General features: G+C 24.2%; 1 protein-coding gene across 1 annotated transcript; it reads right to left on the bottom strand.

The window, feature by feature from the left end:
* Positions 1 to 3,959: 3,959 nt before the first annotated feature.
* Positions 3,960 to 7,140, bottom strand: LOC111312219 (alcohol dehydrogenase class-P-like). Its single transcript, XM_022912286.2, has 10 exons — positions 7,052 to 7,140; positions 6,659 to 6,795; positions 6,180 to 6,226; positions 5,591 to 5,919; positions 5,389 to 5,471; positions 5,221 to 5,296; positions 5,069 to 5,130; positions 4,737 to 4,832; positions 4,453 to 4,614; positions 3,960 to 4,312 (listed from the first exon to the last, which is right to left on the bottom strand). Exons 1-10 carry the CDS (start codon positions 7,083 to 7,085, stop codon positions 4,190 to 4,192), a joined length of 1,149 nt encoding a protein of 382 aa, XP_022768021.1. The 5' UTR covers positions 7,086 to 7,140; the 3' UTR covers positions 3,960 to 4,189.
* Between the last annotated feature and the right edge of the window lie 11,680 nt (positions 7,141 to 18,820).

The raw sequence follows: 18,820 nt of genomic DNA on the forward strand, positions 1-18,820 counted from the left end.
GTAGTTTATTTAAATTGTTAACTAATTTAAATTTATCAACAACATTTGAATTTAAAAAAAAATCAATTTTTTTCATTTCTAGTGCTAAAATAGTAACCATGTTTGTCAAAAACAATAAGCGAAGTCAAATTCCTTCTAAACGAAGGTACATAAAAAACATTTTCTAAAATAAGTTCAAAACCAAATTCCAAATTTAAGCATATTGTTCGTACATAACTAATATCTACTTATGCATTGTTTCTAACTTTAAGTTTGGCCTCTTTCTCACTTGGCTTACATTTGCTTTTGAATCCTTGCAAGGTAATAACAACATGAATAGCTACACCACTATCAAGCCGCCACGAATTCGATGGAGCACTAACAAAATAAAATTCAAAACAAACGAGAGCTAATGAGTTACCTTTTTATTTATTCTTTTTCTTTAATCAAGCTTTATATTTGGGGCACTCATATTTCATATGACTTTTCTTCTTGTAGGAAAAATGCTTGATATCTTTCTCAAAGATAGTTTTTAGGACCTCTTACCCCTTTAGTCTAACCACTGTCCTATTCTTTGTTATCCTAAACTTTCTTACGGGCATTAGGAATAGATGTCCTAGATTTTCCATAATTCTTTTAGTAATTAGGTTTGGAGTAGGTAACAAGATGGGTACTTTTTCTCTTTTTTTTTCTTGAATTTTCTTTCTCAGAAATACATTTGAGATAAGATCATTAACACTCCAAACCTTATTCATAGCATTATAGGCAGTTTTGATTTAGGTGAACTCAATAGGTAAAGAATTAAGAACATGATGAACAATGAATTTGTCAGGGAAGACAATTTCATAGGAGGTCAATTCGGTTTAAATGTGGACTTTTCTTATGATAAAATCTCTAACACCCCCTACACTGTCATATTTCATACTCATAAGCTTACTTATAAGGTTCCCAGCCTTAATCTTACAGGATTTTTGGTATTTATTACCTATAGTATTGTAGAGATCTCTAGCAACTTTTATGATATCTAACTCACTCAAAAAATATTCAGAGACAGACTTCTTAATGACATACAGACACATATAATTTGCCCTTTTTCCATTTGGCAATTCCTTTTGTTCAACAGTATTTTTATTCGTAAGATCAACAGCTTTTGAAAAATGAAAGGCTATATCAATCTCACCCATAACCAAAGAGAAGTTCAAATCTTCATTCCATCTTTTATAGTTAGACTCATAAAGTAGTTCAATAGTGGCTTGATTGTTATTGATAGTAAAAGTCACAATTCAAGAAAAAATACAATATTAGTCAATGGGTAATATTATGAAATGTATAGCAATAGTTCATGATGTGCTAACAAGTATTGAAAGGTCTTGATGCTTAATCACAAACTCTCTTTTAGGTAGAGAATGGAACATGCAAATATGAACTTTTCACATAAAATTAATATAAAAATATCCTAGTTTTCAAAAAAAATTATTCCCTTGGGCAAATAGATTTTCAAGATCAGTACACCTTCAACCATGATGCTTTATGTTTCAAAAAAAATTATCCTACACATTAACCCCCTCTGAGCAGGCAATTGCATAAGATAAGATTAATAACCATCTCGTTACCTTAAAATAATAAAATATTTCATTAACTTCAATAAGTAAGCCGCTTTGATAGCTAAACACTTATATCAATTAATGAAAAATTTTTCAAATAAAAAAATTTCATTAATTATCCAAAATTCTTAGTTTGCATACTCAATCATAATGTATGCAATTGACCACTCTAGCTAAGATACTAAATCTCGATTCATCCCATTAGGTCCTATAAATAGTATATGTCGCATTTAACCTCGGGTATTGGACTTGATTAAAATTAATTTTTAATTAGTTAATCAATTATGCACATAAGATTCTACTCGAAAGCACATAAATATTAAGGCCCATTTAAGGCGAGTACCTATGGCTATTAGACTCCTAACATGTCAAAATATTTTATCATAAAATAAAATAACAAGAATCATGTGTACAAAATTTCTAAACAATGCATGAATATCAAACAATAAATATTTCATGCAATTTAAAAATTTCAAAAGAATAATACAAAAATAAAATTCTAAGCATGCCAAAAAAATCGAAGCAAAAACGAATACCAAACGAGCCTGCATGTGCCACATACGCCACTCTCTACACGTGGGATTCATCTGACGTCAATGAGGGTATTCTTCAACATCCAGCTAGGTTAACCCAACCCGATTGGAGTGGTTCTTTTATACTTTTGGGTTTGTTTGATGTTTTTGGTCATTTTTAACCCATTTTCTTGGTGTTTTCAAAAAATGAAAGTATCCAAAATTCAATTAAGATGATTTTTTTTATCAAACTCATGCAAAAATTGCATTAAAAAACAACAAAAACAGGGTCAATTGACAAAAAATTTGGATTCTACAAACTCATGTGAAACCTGTTTTTTGTTTTCTTTGTACTTGATCATCTTACATCAATATTTTATCAAAATAAATGCTTTGATTTAAGTTTATAACATATTAGAGACATGATCCAAGATTAATTTTGGATTAAATATATAAAATATTGATGTTTTAATCAAAACAAAATTTTGAACTAAACTTTAAACCAAAAACTTTCAACTTCGATTTCTCTCTCCATACAAAGAATTAAAAAACAATTTTTATATGGTTTTAATCTTCTTCAGAAAAAAACAAAAACCCTTAAACAATTTTAAAAAATAATGATCGAAATTTAAATTTTTAACAACGACAAATTTTGCTTCAAACAAGCAATTAATAAAAAAAAATAATTAACATGATTTAATGTCATAATATCACTCAATCATGCTTTGATATCACATATAAGCATTAACTTAAGAATCATTGTGTGACAATTAAAAAACTATAATTAAATACAATGATTTGATATATTTATTTAGGTAATCATTATAAATTTGCGAAAGCAAATTGACTCTTAGAATGGCTGGATTTTTCTCTTCGCTTTTTTCTTGTTGATTGCATTCAATAAGTAGTTACGGTATCTCATAAAAGTGAAGAAAAAATCTTAACTTAATTAATTAAATAATCTTAAAAGTCTCCTTATCAAAAGTTTACGGAGTCAAAAGTTTATACAATCGTCAAATTACACTGACCAATAAAATGTGCAGAATCCATACCTGAAACGCAAGAATTTCTCAAGTCGCTAGAAAACTGGGCTACCAATATTGCTCAAACATGTCAAAGAGTGCTGGCAATCCCAGACTTTTCTGTCAGACCCTGTACTGCCATTGGAAGAGTTCAATGACCAAGTGAAGGCGCTGAGAGAACGCGCGGCGGAGCTGCCTGATGAGTGTTTCGTGGTGCTGATGGGGGATATAATTACGTATATATCGAGGATGCATTGCCAACGTACCAGACCATGATCAATATACGCTGGATGGGGTGAGGGATGAGACTGGGGCTAGCGTCAGCCCCTGGGCCGTGTGGACTCGGGCCTGGACCACTGAGGAGAACCGGCATGGGGATTTATTGAGGACTTGTACTTGTCTGGAAGGTTGATGTGCTTATGATTGGGAGGACTGTTCCGTATCTTCTCACTAATTATTTAATTGATTTAATGTTTTTTTTTGGCATTATTCTCTTTTTAAAAATATTATCATTAATTGTTTTGATGGTTTTAAAATATTTTTATTGTATTAATCTCTTTTTAATCATAAATAATAATTTAGCTATTATCTTATTTAGTGTTCGTAAACTTTCATTAATTCGACATTTTCTTAATTATTATAAATGAGACTTATTTTTAACTATCTAGTGATTTCAATTCTTTAAATTTTAAACAATGATAGTAATATTTTCTAAAATATCACTTTAATTTAAAAATAATAAAAGGATCACAAATACGATTTGAACTCCAAATCTAATGATTATCAACTATCAAGTTTATCTGGTGCTACAGTTGAATATTAAAATATCAGAATCCACAAAGTTTGGAAAATATTAGTAGTAGAAATTTATTTCATAACGGCAAACCACGTTATTGCAACATATTTATTCTCTCAGCACATAATACAAAACTCTACATAGTTAGAGTTTTATATTGATAAGAGTAGTCTTGATAACCTGGTAAGATAGCTAAATAGACACAAAAATGTTACACATAATACAAGATAGAGTTTTCATCCATGGATGGAGCAATATAAAGCTGCATGCAGTTCCCTAAGCATCCATGAGAATCAAGCATCTAAGACCTATGCCCTGGAGCATGTAGTCAAATGCCTTGTTGATGTCGGGCAAAGAGACAGAGTGAGTGATGAACTTGTCCATATCCAGCCCCAGCTCCTGCAACATCAAGAAAATCATCCTGTTATGTACTCTGTATACAGAAGAAAGTGATGAATATATATATAAATATATATATATATATATATATATATAGGTAAGGGGAGGAATATCTGAAACAGGATATAAAAACTCATCACCTTGTTCAAGTATTTGTCGACAACCATAGGAATATCAGTGAGAGGTTTGTAGTTGCCATAGAAAGCACCCTTGAGAGTCCTCTCACTCAGCAGATTCATTGGATGAGTCTTGAATGCATCATCAATCTTTGGCACACCGACAAGTACACAAACACCCCAACCCTGAAAGCGAAGAAGCATTATATATATATATATATATATATATATATTCATCTAAAACAGACAATGTAAACAGGTACTATTATTTTTATTCAAAGAAGAGGAGGTTTGAATAAGATAATTACATCATGGACACACTCAAATGCGGAAATCATGGCCTCCACGCTTCCCGTACACTCGACACTGCGATCCACTCCTCCGCCAGTCATCTCAACAATCACCTAATTGTTGGCAGTAATATGTTAATAATCTCTGTCGAAAGAATAGTCTCTAATACATTCTCCAGCATCAATAATTCGATAATCGTGTAGCCAATAGCCACAACAATGAGATTCACAAATCAGAACTGTTAACTGGTAGATCATATATTGGTAGGTTTCTTGGATCACCCTAGTTGCATGTTGAAACTAAAAGAACTGTATACAAAATGAATAATAATTTCCAAGCTGGAACCAACCTCTTGAACAGGCCTGTTGTAATCTTTTGGATTCACAAATTCTTTAATACCGAACTTCTTAGCTGACAGCAGGAATAAGAAGAAACATGATCAATTAGTAATTTTACTCTATAATCATGAACCGAACAACAAATCAACTAAACTGGTGCTACCTTCTTCGAATCTTCTGGGGTTCAAATCAACAGCGATAATCCGAGAAGCCCCACAAACCCTTGCACCTTCAGCAGCCTAAATTTCAAAACGCGTGTAATGATAGAAGTCAATCCAACACATTTCCAAGTTGCCTAGAGAAAACCAAAACAGAAACAAGAATAACTCACGGCGAGACCAACAGCACCCAGTCCAAAAATTGCAACAGTTTGGCCCTTTTTGGGTCTAGCAACATTCACAGTGGCCCCAAAACCTAGAAAAGCAGAGAAACAAATATTGTTAGTGAAACAACAAATTTCTCACTTCTGATCTGACTTCTGATCAGTTTTCATTCATATCATTTATCCGTTTCTCCACGGTCAAGGCTCAAACCAGTGCATATTCCGCAGCTAATAGGGCAGACTTTGTCAAGCGGGGCATTTGGATTGATCTTGGCAACCTGGCCAACATGGACGACAGTGTATTGGCTAAAAGTCGAGGTGCCAACAAAGTGGTAGATAGGCTTCCCGTTGATGGAAAATCTGGTTTTGCCATCCGCAAGCATAACACCTCGGTCGCAATTGATCCTAAGGAGGTCGCACATGTTATTGGTTTCTTCTGACAGGCAGTGGCGACATTCCTTGCACTCTCCAGTGAAGATAGGGAGCACATGATCACCTGGTTTCAGATCACTCACACCCTCACCCACACTCTCCACAATCCTATGTACCACCAAGTTCACACAAACAAGCTTTAGAGGCAAACCATGCTTAATTTAAGGCAAAGACTTAAAAAAAAAATAAATTCAAAGGTTAAAAAATTCATGTCGTATTAAAATTTAAAACAATATCACAATAAATATTTTTTGGTTAATAGAAATTTTCGAATGAGAAGATTATTAATTTGTTACGTAATTTTATTGAATAGTAATGAAAGATTACAGATTAAGTGAAAAAAAAAAGAAATTCATTAGCTTTCATACCCGGAGGCTTCATGACCAAGTATGCGAGGAAACAGAGGAGTGTAACCCTACCAAATCAAAAGGAAAAAAATGGGTATTTCAACTACAAATACAATTGTCTCATAATAGACTAGAAAAATGAAAAAGTAGAAAGTAGAAACCAAAGTACATAAGAGGAGATGTTAACATTTTTTCTATTTAAGATAATATTTATTACATTTTTTTCTCGATTTTGATGAATTATTGCAGTAAATGTTAAAATTTTTTCGTAAAAAAATAATTTAATTATCTTTTTAACAAATGTTTATAGACAATATCGACCTTTTAACTGAACCAAATATAAAATACTGAAACTACAGAATAATAAAAGCAAAAGATTTTTTCGAAAATCATTTAATTACGTAGTGCTTTGTTAATTAAAACATTTTTTTCCCCAGAAATTATAAAAGCAATCATGAAAGATGTTTAAAGCAGAAATAAAAGAAAGGGGGATTGGTTACCTTACACTCCCAGTAGTAGACATCAGTGTGGCATAAAGAAGTGAAGAGAATCTTAATACGGACTTCATGCTTCTGGGGAGGTGCCACTTCCACTTCTTCTATTGACAGTGGCTTCCCAGCCTCCCATGCCACCGCAGCTACAATCACAACCACAATATTACATTTTAATTACCAAATTCATCTCAATCAATAAGTCAGTCTACAACTAATACACAATCAAAATTAGATTTTTAATACTATATGTGGCATGAAATATTATAAATATTGTCCAGAAGTCAAATTGATTTTGATACCAAAACACCGAGCATGGAAAGAAAAAAAGAATCCAACAAGAAGGTATATTTGATCATATGACCCAAGTATATATGAGACAGATAGGATGAAGTTGATCACCTTTGCAACGGATAACCTGACCAGCAGTGCTCATTGTTGATGAAAATTTTTAGACACTTTTTTTTTTTTTTTCTGTTTATCACAGGAGTGAAAAACCATTTTCACATGGTTCTATTTATAGCCAAAAAAGTAAGACTGTTGGCTCTAGATATATTGAATGTACAAAATATCCACTTAGGTTCATTAGATTTTGTCAGCTGTCCAAGGGAATTCGCCTTACTTTTTAGATGATTAAGTGCGTTAAATACCAATAAATAGTTAGTTCAATCGATTAAATTCGTACTCATCGATGAAGAAGTTTTGAGTTCAAGTTTTGTAGGTGATCACTTATTGGGATCATCTCGAATGCACAACTTACAGTCATTTATCTTACGTTATCAAATACGATACATTTTACCCTGATCTGAGAGAATGAATAACCTATCTACCTCGAATTTATTTCACCTAAAAAAAAGTGCGCTCAACAGTTTTTCAATAGTACTGCAAGTTGGAAGCATTTGCGCACTTAGCTCAATGTTTTTATGTATATGTATATATAAACATATATATATATATATATTAGTTTTTGGTATGTGCATGATGTGTGTAATTTTTATTTTTAAAATTTTATTGTAAAAAATAATTTTTTTATGCTATGATAATAATGATAAATATTAATAATTTAATTTTGATATTGATATAATATAAATAAAATTTGATAACTTTTTATATAATTTTGATTTTGATAAATTTTAATAAAATTTTTATAACCTTTCATATAATTTTGATAACTTATAATATAATTTTGATAACCATTGATATAATTTTGATAATTTTTTATAAAATTTTGGTAACCTCTTATGTAATTTTAGTAATATTTTAATAACTTATGATATATTTTTTATAATTATTGCTAAAATTTGTGTCATCAAATGTTTAAAAATAAATTTCTTTAAGAAAGCGCGGGTTCAGTTCTAATATAGGATAATTTTTTTTGTACAATAACATTATTATTTTATTCAAATTTATAATTTTTTTCACTAATTTTTTATTGAATATGTATATAGTAAGTTTACCCTAATCTCTAAAATGAAAGTTTTAACTTCATTTCTACTAGTTCTTAGAGTTCAATCCCTAACAACTTTAAGTATAATAAAAGTTATCAATAATTGATCATTAAGTTATCAATTTTTTACTATTAAACTATCAATAATATACTATTAATTTATGAATGATTTGCTACTAATTTATGAAGGATTTGTCGTTAAGTTTTGAATGATTTACCAATCACTGTTGGTGGTTTACCATTAAATTATTGATGATTTATTATAAAATTATAACAAATTAATTATTAATTTATTGATGATTTACTAAAAGGTTATAAATGATTAACTACTTTATTATTAAACTATCACTGATTTGTAACTAAGTAATTAGTATTTTAATATTATGTTATTAGTGATTTATTATAAAATTATCAATTTATTACTAAATTATTACTTATTTACAACTAAGTTATTAAAAATTTATTATTACGTTATTAGTTATTTACAACTAAATTATCAATTTATTTCTAAATTATCAATGATTTATTATTATGTTTTTATATATTTATTATTATATTATCATTAATTTACTATTTAATTTTTAATTATTTATCACAAAATTATTGTTGATTTATCACTAAATTATTTATGATTTACCATCAAATTATTACTATTTTATATTAAATTATGCATTATTTACTATTAAGTTATCATTGATTAACTGTTATATTATCAATTATTTACTATTAAGTTATACTGATTTACTTTTAAGTTTTCAATGAATAACTACTATCAATTAATTACTATTAAACTGAAACTAATTTACTATTAAATTATTACTAATGTACTATTAAGTTATTATTAATTTATTATTAAGTTATCAATAGTTAATTATTAAGTTGTCATTTATTTTTTGTTGTGTTATTCTTAATTTAGTACTATACTGTTATATATTTATAATTATATTATAATTGATTTACCATTAAAGTATTATGCATTTATTATTGTATTAGTATTGATTCACTAAAAAATTATCAATTATTAACTACTAAATTATCAATCATTAACTATTAAGTTATTATTAATTTATTATTAAATTATCAGTAATTACTACTAAGTTATACTAATTACATTTAAATTTTTAATAATTAATTACTAAGGTATTAATTATTTACTACATATTATCACTGATTTATATATATCCAAAAAGAAAATAATCACATTCACAATGTATGTTGGATGATATAATTCATAAGGTAAAGAAATAAGGAAGAAAAAGTTCAAATGTAAATGATTTGAAAAATACGAGTAAATGTTTTTAATTTATTATTAGTAGTTTAACACGTAATAATAAATTAAAATCTTAACTTTGTTATACTAATGCAAGTATTAAAACCAAATTAAATAAATATAGACAATATACATTAAGTTAACATTTCTAAGATGTTTGTCAAATTTGTTAGTTCATGATAAAATAATACATATTAAGATAAGCTTTATTAATAATTTGATTGAATTATTAGTATAAATATTTTCATACCTATTAGTGAAGTATAATTGTATATAAAAGATTAAAAATTTTAAAATATTTTGTCATTAATGGAAGTAATAAAATTTGCCTCATATTTTTATCTTTAAGTATATAATTTTGGGTAAACATTTTGTTATATCTATGATAAAAATAATGAGAACAAATTTACTAAATAACTTTTATAAAAATTAAACAAACCACAATTTTTAAAAAATATTAAATTCACAATAATTACCTTCACATTTTGCATAAAATTTTTTTCTACCAAACAAAAAAATGATATATTTTTAATTATTGCTTTATTGTTGTTACCATAATTCAAAATGACTTATTTTTATATTTTGATGTCAATCAACTTCTCCATTTGAAAAGAATAAAGAATATTAAAGAGGTTATAATAACTTAAATAATATTTAACTCTATATTGTCTTCTTGATTGAATATGATCTATAATATTTCTTTCAAATGAAATGTTTGAATTGTTCCCCTCAACCCATATAATAACAACTTAATCAACAAAGGAACGATTATAAATTCATTTATCTAAATGAATATTTCTGTAATACAAATTTCAAAATCTTCAAAAGAAGATTTATCCTTTAATTTCTACAAGACTTGGACATGAGATTTTCTTCTTTAATTATTATTAGTATCCTTGTATTTTTCCACTTAAATTTTTATTGTGTTGTATTCTCATTCTATTTTTAAATTTTATATTGAAGTCATAAAAGTATAGCTAAAATAACATAGATTAATTAATTCAAACTTGAAACAATTCAAAACTCAAATTGAGTATAAATAAAATTTTGACTCATTTTAAATTTTAATTTAATTAAAAATAAAATAATATACATAATAATAATAATGAATTAATTTGACTCAATTTCAATTGATTTTAAAAGTGGATACTTAGTAGTTATTTAAAATCCGAAATGATTGAACATAACCAAAATCCAAATTAAAATAGTAACCTATCAAAATATAATATTTCTTATTCATTTTCTGTAACAATTTAAAAGTTCCTTATTTAGGTTATTTTTCCTTAATTTTCAATATCTTATTTTTATTGTCTTTGTGGTTGAATTAGTTAATTAATTTTTTAAGTATTTCTAAAATGAAATTGCAATTATAAGTAATTGAGTACACTTTTTATTTGGATTTAAGACAATTTGAATCCAGCTTTTTAAATAAAAAAATATAGCGATTATTGAGTCAAATTTGTTCATTTGCAAACTGAATAATTGAGTATAGTATAAAAAGAAGTATGATAAAACTTGGCTCAACCAAATTGGTCGTTGATCTTAAGTCTAAAATTCAACTCAAAATTATGAAAACTCAAAATTCAAAATGATTGAAATACTAAATATACAATTAAAGAAAGACTTATCAAATGAATTTTGCTGATGAATGCCTTTAAATCACTCTTAAGTTTACTTAAATTATAATTTATAATAATATTTTTATATTAAATGTAATAGTGATAATTAATTCGGTGAATCTCAATTCTTTTGAACAAATATTATCTAATATCGCAATTTTAAAAATTTTAATACAATAATAAATATTTTTCAATTGACATAAGGAAGAAAATGAAGGATTATACAATGTTTTTTTTCTAAATAAAAGAGTTTCATATTGATCCTAAAGAAATTTGAAACTAATAGATTTGTATATTTGTCATTGAACATTATATAACACTAACATTCTTTATCATATGGAAAAGATGAAGTTATATATAACCAATCAATCTTTCGTGTCATTTTTTCTGTTTAGGATAATTTTCTATTGATGTTTTCATCAATTGAATGTAATTATATGTTCTATCAATTGAAAACTTAATTTTTCTTTTATTTAAAAAATTTTATTATACATAAATTTTTATTATATAAAAATATTAAAATGCATAATTTTAAAAATAAAATAAAATAAATTCTTAATCTTGGTACTTGTTATGTTTTATTAAGAGAATTTCAATTATGTGACTAACAAACTTGTTATGTAATGCTTATACAATTTATAATGGCTTCATTTTCAACATTAACAAATAAATTTTCATGAATGAATGTAATTTTGCCATAAAAATATTTAAAGGATAGTTCAAATGAATTTGTTCGCACATTAGAAGAATTCACTAAAAATAATTAATTTTACTTCACTTGATAATTTTTTACTTAAAATAATTTACGTTAGGTTGTTCAACCACATGGATAACAAAAAAAAAAAGTGAACAATTTAATATAATTTAAAAAGATTAAATAATCTTGAGATATAAATTAATCATATATAAGCATATTAAGATAAATTGTTAGAAAAAATTAAATCAATTATTATTTCAATCAAAGTGAAGAATTCTTATGGCAATTTGATGGGACTCAATCTTGAGTTACTAGTAGCTTCATCATCTCTTGAATTATTTATTTCTGTAGGTAAAAAGTCTAATTAAAGTATTCAATAAAATATATAGTGCTAATTGTGAGTGAAGCGAGTGCAACTGATTTACATTTAATTTGATATTAGTTTTGTTCATGAGTATAACAATTATAAAATTTAAAAAAAATACAAAAACAAAATTAATTATGAACATCACACTAAAGTGTAAGAATGATATGTTAAAAAATTATTTCAATGACTAAAAATATTTAATTTTGTTATCAATGATCAAATGGTCAACTTATAAAACATATAAATAATAAAATCATTATATTAAAACAAAAAAAAATTGAAAAGAAAAAAATAGAGAAAAAATGCTTAAATGACTTAATTATGATTATTTTTAATAAATTTATTTATCAACATAAATTGCATATACAATTATTTTTACAACAACTAAAGAAACAAACTTCATATAATTATTTTATTCCTATGCACATTAAACTTTTATATCGTTCTATTTGTATTTTCATTAGATATGAAAAATCATTTTACTTACAAAAAAGACTTTAATAATAACAATAAAATCATTTAAATTAAAATTTATAAAAAAAATTACAAATGGTATTTTAATCAATCACTTTTAACATTTTAGAAATTAAAATTTTATTAAGGGTTTAATCAATCACTTTTAGTACTTTTTAGTCTAATTATAAAAAAAATCTAATTATAAAAAATTCATTTAAGATTAAAATTTATAAAAAATTTTACTAAAATTATTTTAATTACTATTAGCTCTTAAAATTAAAATTTTAAGTAGTTTTATTTTTTATAAACTTTATTTTTAATTATATTTGATTTAAATTAAATTTAAATAAATTAATGAAAGTTATACATTTAAGGATAAATTTGTTAATTTAAAAATTTATGAGGATATTTAGATCGATCACTATTAATAGCTTTAAAGTTCACATTTTTATATATAGATATAGGTAGATGATATATATATATATATATACACACACACACACACTTTGTTAGCTTAAATATTTGGATACAAATTTTTTGTGTGACGAAAAAAAACAATTGCAAGTTAAAATTACAGTTAAAGATCAAATTTATTGGAGTAGTTTGTTGAGTACTGATTTAAAAACTATCTTTTTCAAATTTTGAATTTAACTCAATTGATTTATATAATTATTTTAAAAAAATATATATTTATGATGTTTAGAATTCAAATATCAACATTTATAATTATTTCGTCTAGCTCCAACTGTGATCTCTTTTGTGAAAAAAAATATATATCATTCTCATACACTGAGTTTGTTAATCAACCAAGGCAATTGTAACGGATAAGGTTCTAGTACCTTTCACAATAATTATTTTTCTTTTCCTCACACTTTTGCATCTTTACTGCAAAGACATAGACAATACTGTTAAAGCACTTCTCAAACTTTCAACTACATTTTCCTTATCTTCTATTTTGACTAGGTGACAAAGGTTAGACTAGTTTTTCTTTTAGGTGAAAGATTAAGATTGGATATTTTATTACAGTTGTTTAATCTAATATATATATATATATATATATATATTTATATATATATTATATAACATACAAGGTTACATAATCAAAATTGCTTATGTGGATGCTTAGATGGATAATCTTTTTTAATGACACATAAGATAATATTTATATTATTTTATTTATCAAATAAAATTTTTAATAAATTATTTAAATTGAAATCAAAATCTATCTAAGATTAAAATTTTTGCATAAGATTTGAATTCAAATATATTAAATCATAAATTATCTTTTCTTTTTAAATTTAATAATAGTTCCAAATATATATACTTAAAAAAATTTTATTTTTGTCAAATAATTCTATTTAATAAATTATTTAAATTTAATATTTTTAGATAATTATTTAAATTCAAATCAAAATCTATCAAAAATTAAAAATTATTTAATAGATTATTTAAATTTAATATTTTTAGATAAGTTAATAAATTACTGACTAGAAAGCATTTATTTTTAAAATAATAAAAACTTACATCTTTATATGAAAATATGAGACATTTGAATGTTGATAAAAAAGTTAGATAAAAATATGTTTTTGCTTTGAAAACAAATATAATGTTTTATTTATGTTTTAATTAAATATTTTTATAATATATATTTGGTTAATTTATTTGTTTCTCTTTAATCCATAACTTTTTTAATTTTGCTTAAATTGATTATAATTAACTTTTTGTATTATATATATATTTTTTTATTCATTTCTTCAATATTTTTATTCTCTGTGATTTATTAATATATTTGCTTTTATTATTGCATATATTTAATCTTGACAAATTAATATATAAATTTATATTCTCTATTTCCTTTTACTATACTTTTTATTATTGAATTTTTTTGTCTACAATAGATGATACGAGAAGAATGATGATCACTACCATATCTAACTCACAAAAAATACTATCAATTTGTTAAAAATGATTAAAAATAAAAAAAATATTTTAAAAAAAATAGTTTTTAAGCATAACATAAAGAATTATTGTTTCCCTTTTATCTAAAAAATAATTTTATTTTGGTGACTTATATAGAAATAATTGTTAGCCCAATATATTTGTGTAGTAATTACTTGAAATATGTAAAAAATAAGAACTAATAAAAAGCAAATGAATATAACAAAATTAATAATTGTGATTTGTTATTCAATTAAATATATATACACCTCCCAATCAACAATATCATAAAAATAATTATTAATCTTAACTATTTAAATATTGATTCTTGATTTTTATCAAACAAGAAAAAAATGATAACAAAATTTTTAGTACTTAGCAAATAAATTGAAGAAAATATTTTTAATGAAAAAAAAAAGATTTTTATAATTTATGAAAATTTACAAAAGTTTAGACTTCTTTTAGATGAACAATATCATTTATAATATATTATGTATAAATTATCATTTAATTGTAACTTAGCATTTATAAATATATAATTATATATTAGATAAATAATTAAAAAATAAATTTAAAATTATAAAAAATTTGATAAAAAATCCCGTACATTATACCGTTTAAAAAAATCTAGTTATCCTTAATATTTCTCTCTCTTTTTTCATTTTACATACTAAAATGTCCAAGGGAAGAGAAAAATGACTCCAACTTTGGACTTTCTTTCAATTTCTTATGGAATGGAATTTCTTTTAAAGAAAAAAAAAAAATCAAAGTTCTTATATACATATATGTGTGTGTGTGTGATATGATATGATGCGAACACATTTCTTGATATAGTTTAAAAAATATATTCAGTTGTTATAAAAATAAAAAAGTTCTATATATTCTCAATAAAACTTTAATTAAATTAAGGATATCTTAAAAGGAAAAGAAATTATCAAGGTTTACCAGTTCATATTTTTTATAACTTTATTTAACATTAATATTTTTACAAATCGATTGTTAAATTTAACAATTTATTTGTACTGATCATATACGTAAAATTTTAAGTTATTCTGATATTTGAATTATTTCAATTGAAGACGGTATGTTTTTAATATTTCTTAATAATTGAAATGTTATTATTATAAAAAAAATAGTTAAACATTTTCAATTAAGTTAAAATTTGACATTCATAATTTACATGAATATAGTATAAAAACGATTGGAATCATAAAATATGGATCATATTAAAATATGAAAATATGTAAAATTAAATTAATTTTACATTCATATAAGCTTATCTATCCTCTAAAAAACAAAATCAAATTTTAATTGTTTTATTCCTATGCACATTAAGCTTTTATATTATTCTATTTGTATTTTCATTAGATATGAAAAATAATTTTACTTATGAAAAGAGTTTAATAATAAAATAAAATCATTTAAATTAAAATTTATAAAAAAAATTACAAATGGTATTTTAATAAATCACTTTTAATATTTTAGAAATTAAAATTTTATTAAGGGTTTAATCAATCACTGTTAGTACTTTTTAGTCTAATTATAAAAAAAATCTAATAATAAAAAATTCATTTAAAATTAAAATTTATAAAAAAATTTTACTAAAATTATTTTAATCAATTACTATTAGCACTTAAAAGTAAAATTTTAAGTAGTTTTATTTCTGATAAACTTTATTTTTAATTATATTTGATTTAAATTAAATTTTAGTAAATTAATGAAAATTATATATTTAAGGATAAATTTGTTAATTTAAAAATTTATAAAAGTATTTAGGTCAATCACTATTAACAATTTTAGAGTTCATACTTTTATATATAGATAGATAGATATAGGTAGATGATATATACATATATATATGTATATATACTTTGTTAGCTTAAATATTTGGATATAAATTTTCCATATGACAAAAAAACAATTGCAGGTTAAAATTATAGTTAAAGATCAAATTTATTATAGTAGCTTGTCGAGTATTGATTTAAAATTTATCTTTTTAAATTTTAAATTTAACTCAATTGATTCATATAATTATTTTTAAAAATTAACATTGATGATATTTAAAATTCAAATACCAATATTTATAATCATTTTCTTCTAGCTCCAACTGTAATCTCTTTTGTGAAAAAAAAAAAAAATCATTCTCATACAATGAATTTGTTAATCAACCAAAGCAATTGTAATGGATAAGGTTCTAGTGCCTTTCGCAATAATTATTTTTCTTTTCCTCACACTTTTGCATCTTTTCTACAAAGATATAGACAACACTGATAAAGCATTTCTCAAACTTTCAATTACATTTTCCTTGTCTTTTATTTGACTAGGTGACAAAGGTTAGACTAGTTTTTCTTTTAGGTGAAAGATTAAGATTGGATATTTTATTGCAGTTGTTTAATTATCCTTAATATTTCTCTCTCTTCTTTCATTTTACATACCAAAATGTCCAAGGGAAGAGAAAAATAATTCCAACTTTGGACTTTTCTTTCAATTTGTTATGGAATGGAATTTCTTTACAAAAAAATCAAAGTTATATATATATATATATATATATGATACGATATGATATGATATAAACACATTTCTTCATATAATTTAAAAAATTTATTCAGTTGTTATAAAAATAAAAAAGTTTTATATAAATTCTCAATAAAACTTTAATTAAATTAAGGATATCTTAAAAGGAAAAGAAATTATCAAGTTATACTAATTCATATTTTTTATAATTTTACGTAACTTTAATATTTTTATAAATTGATTGTTAAATTTAACAATTTATTTGTACCGATCATATATGTACAATTTTAAGTCAATCCAATATTTTAATTATTTCAATTGAAAACAATATGTTTTTAATATTTATTAACAATTAAAATGTTATTATTATAAATAAAATAGTTAAATATTTTCAATTAAGTTAAAATTTGACATTCATAATTTACGTGAACATAATATAAAAGGATTGGAATAATAAAATATAAATCATATAAAAATATGAAAAGATGTAAAATTAAATTAATTTTACATTCATATAAGTTGATCTATCCTCTAAAAAACAAAATCAAATTTTAAAATTTTTAAAGAAAGATAACAGTACTCGAGCCAAATTGAAACTAAAATCTTAGATTATTTAAATAATTAATACAAGTCTATTTTACTTCCATATCTGAAAAGGTAATTTACATTCTAAAAGAGACTAGAAAAAAAAAATTTATATATTATCTTGGTAACCTCTAAACCTGTTCATGGGCCTGGTCTGGCTCGACCTGACCTGTCGAGGCTAGAGGCTGGAGTTTTTTTGAAATATAAATTAAATAAAAATAAGTTTTATTAAAACAAAATTAATTTTGGGCGTACTCCAAAACTCATGTCAGAGACTCAGTCCTTTAGCAACCGCGTGTTAGAATGTCATTGGCCCTTAAAAAGCATGACTCGAACCCATCATAATATTTGAGAAAGTTGTTCCTTTAATTCATATCAACGTGACGTGTTTCAGATTGTCTATGCAAAGATGCCTAAATTATTGTACCAGACAAGAAAAAGGTGCTTTAATTATCAAATCAGACCAGAAATCATAGAAATATCGATGGATTCTGTTCCTACTGTAGGTCAGATGTCTATTTCATTATTTTGGCTTTTTTTTTCATTATTTTATTGATTTCTATCATCAACCTATTTATATGTACCATCCGAAATGAGCATTTGATAGGAAAGAAAACAGATGAATTTGGTTTAATTCAAAGCATTATCATGAGTAGAATTAGTTTCTTTTCTCACCAATTATAATTCATAATACCAATTTTCAGCTAGTCTTAAAAATCTTTGGTTAGATTACTCAATGGCTAAGCTATCTTTTAACTTTTTTTATTTTTATTTTTAATAAACAAGAAAGAAAACTATTGCTCGAACAGCACTCTTACTCTTACAGATTGAGTTGGCCAGCTAGTTTAATTTTAAGTTAGAGTTGTCATGTTCCCCAACACTTACAAGATCTATACATGCAACCTTTATTTTTTGGTTACTCTTACAAGATCTATACTTTTTCATTACTCTTACTGCTTGAGTTGGCCAACAATTCAATGAAAAAGTAAGAGTGCTAGAAACTTATATCGAATTCTATTTGTTTGGTTTGATTTGAGCATTTATTTTTTGAACTTAATTTTTTTATTTTATATTATTTTAATATATATTTTTAATATATTTAAATATATTTTGATATAAAATAAGCATTTTTATTTTTTAAAAAAATAAAAAAGATATACTTTGATTTTAATTTTTTTAATTTTTTTCATTTTTAATCAAAAATTTCATTTAAACTTAATAAAAAATTCAATATCTAAACTTAAATAGAATAGAATAAAAAAATTAATCTAAATCAAA

The sequence above is a fragment of the Durio zibethinus genome, chromosome 1 (assembly GCF_047325235.1).
Source record: "Durio zibethinus cultivar Kanyao isolate XHJ-2024 chromosome 1, ASM4732523v1, whole genome shotgun sequence".
NCBI lineage: Eukaryota > Viridiplantae > Streptophyta > Magnoliopsida > Malvales > Malvaceae > Durio > Durio zibethinus.

Excerpts from the sequence above, each read along its gene's own strand:
- LOC111312219 (XM_022912286.2), bottom strand. The coding sequence starts at position 7,085 with ATGAGCACTGCTGGTCAGGTTATCCGTTGCAAAG. Across the intron at positions 6,796-7,051 it reads TCAGGTTATCCGTTGCAAAG|CTGCGGTGGCATGGGAGGCT; the intron begins GTGATCAACTTC and ends TTGTGATTGTAG. Across the intron at positions 4,313-4,452 it reads TCGACAAATACTTGAACAAG|GAGCTGGGGCTGGATATGGA; the intron begins GTGATGAGTTTT and ends TTGATGTTGCAG.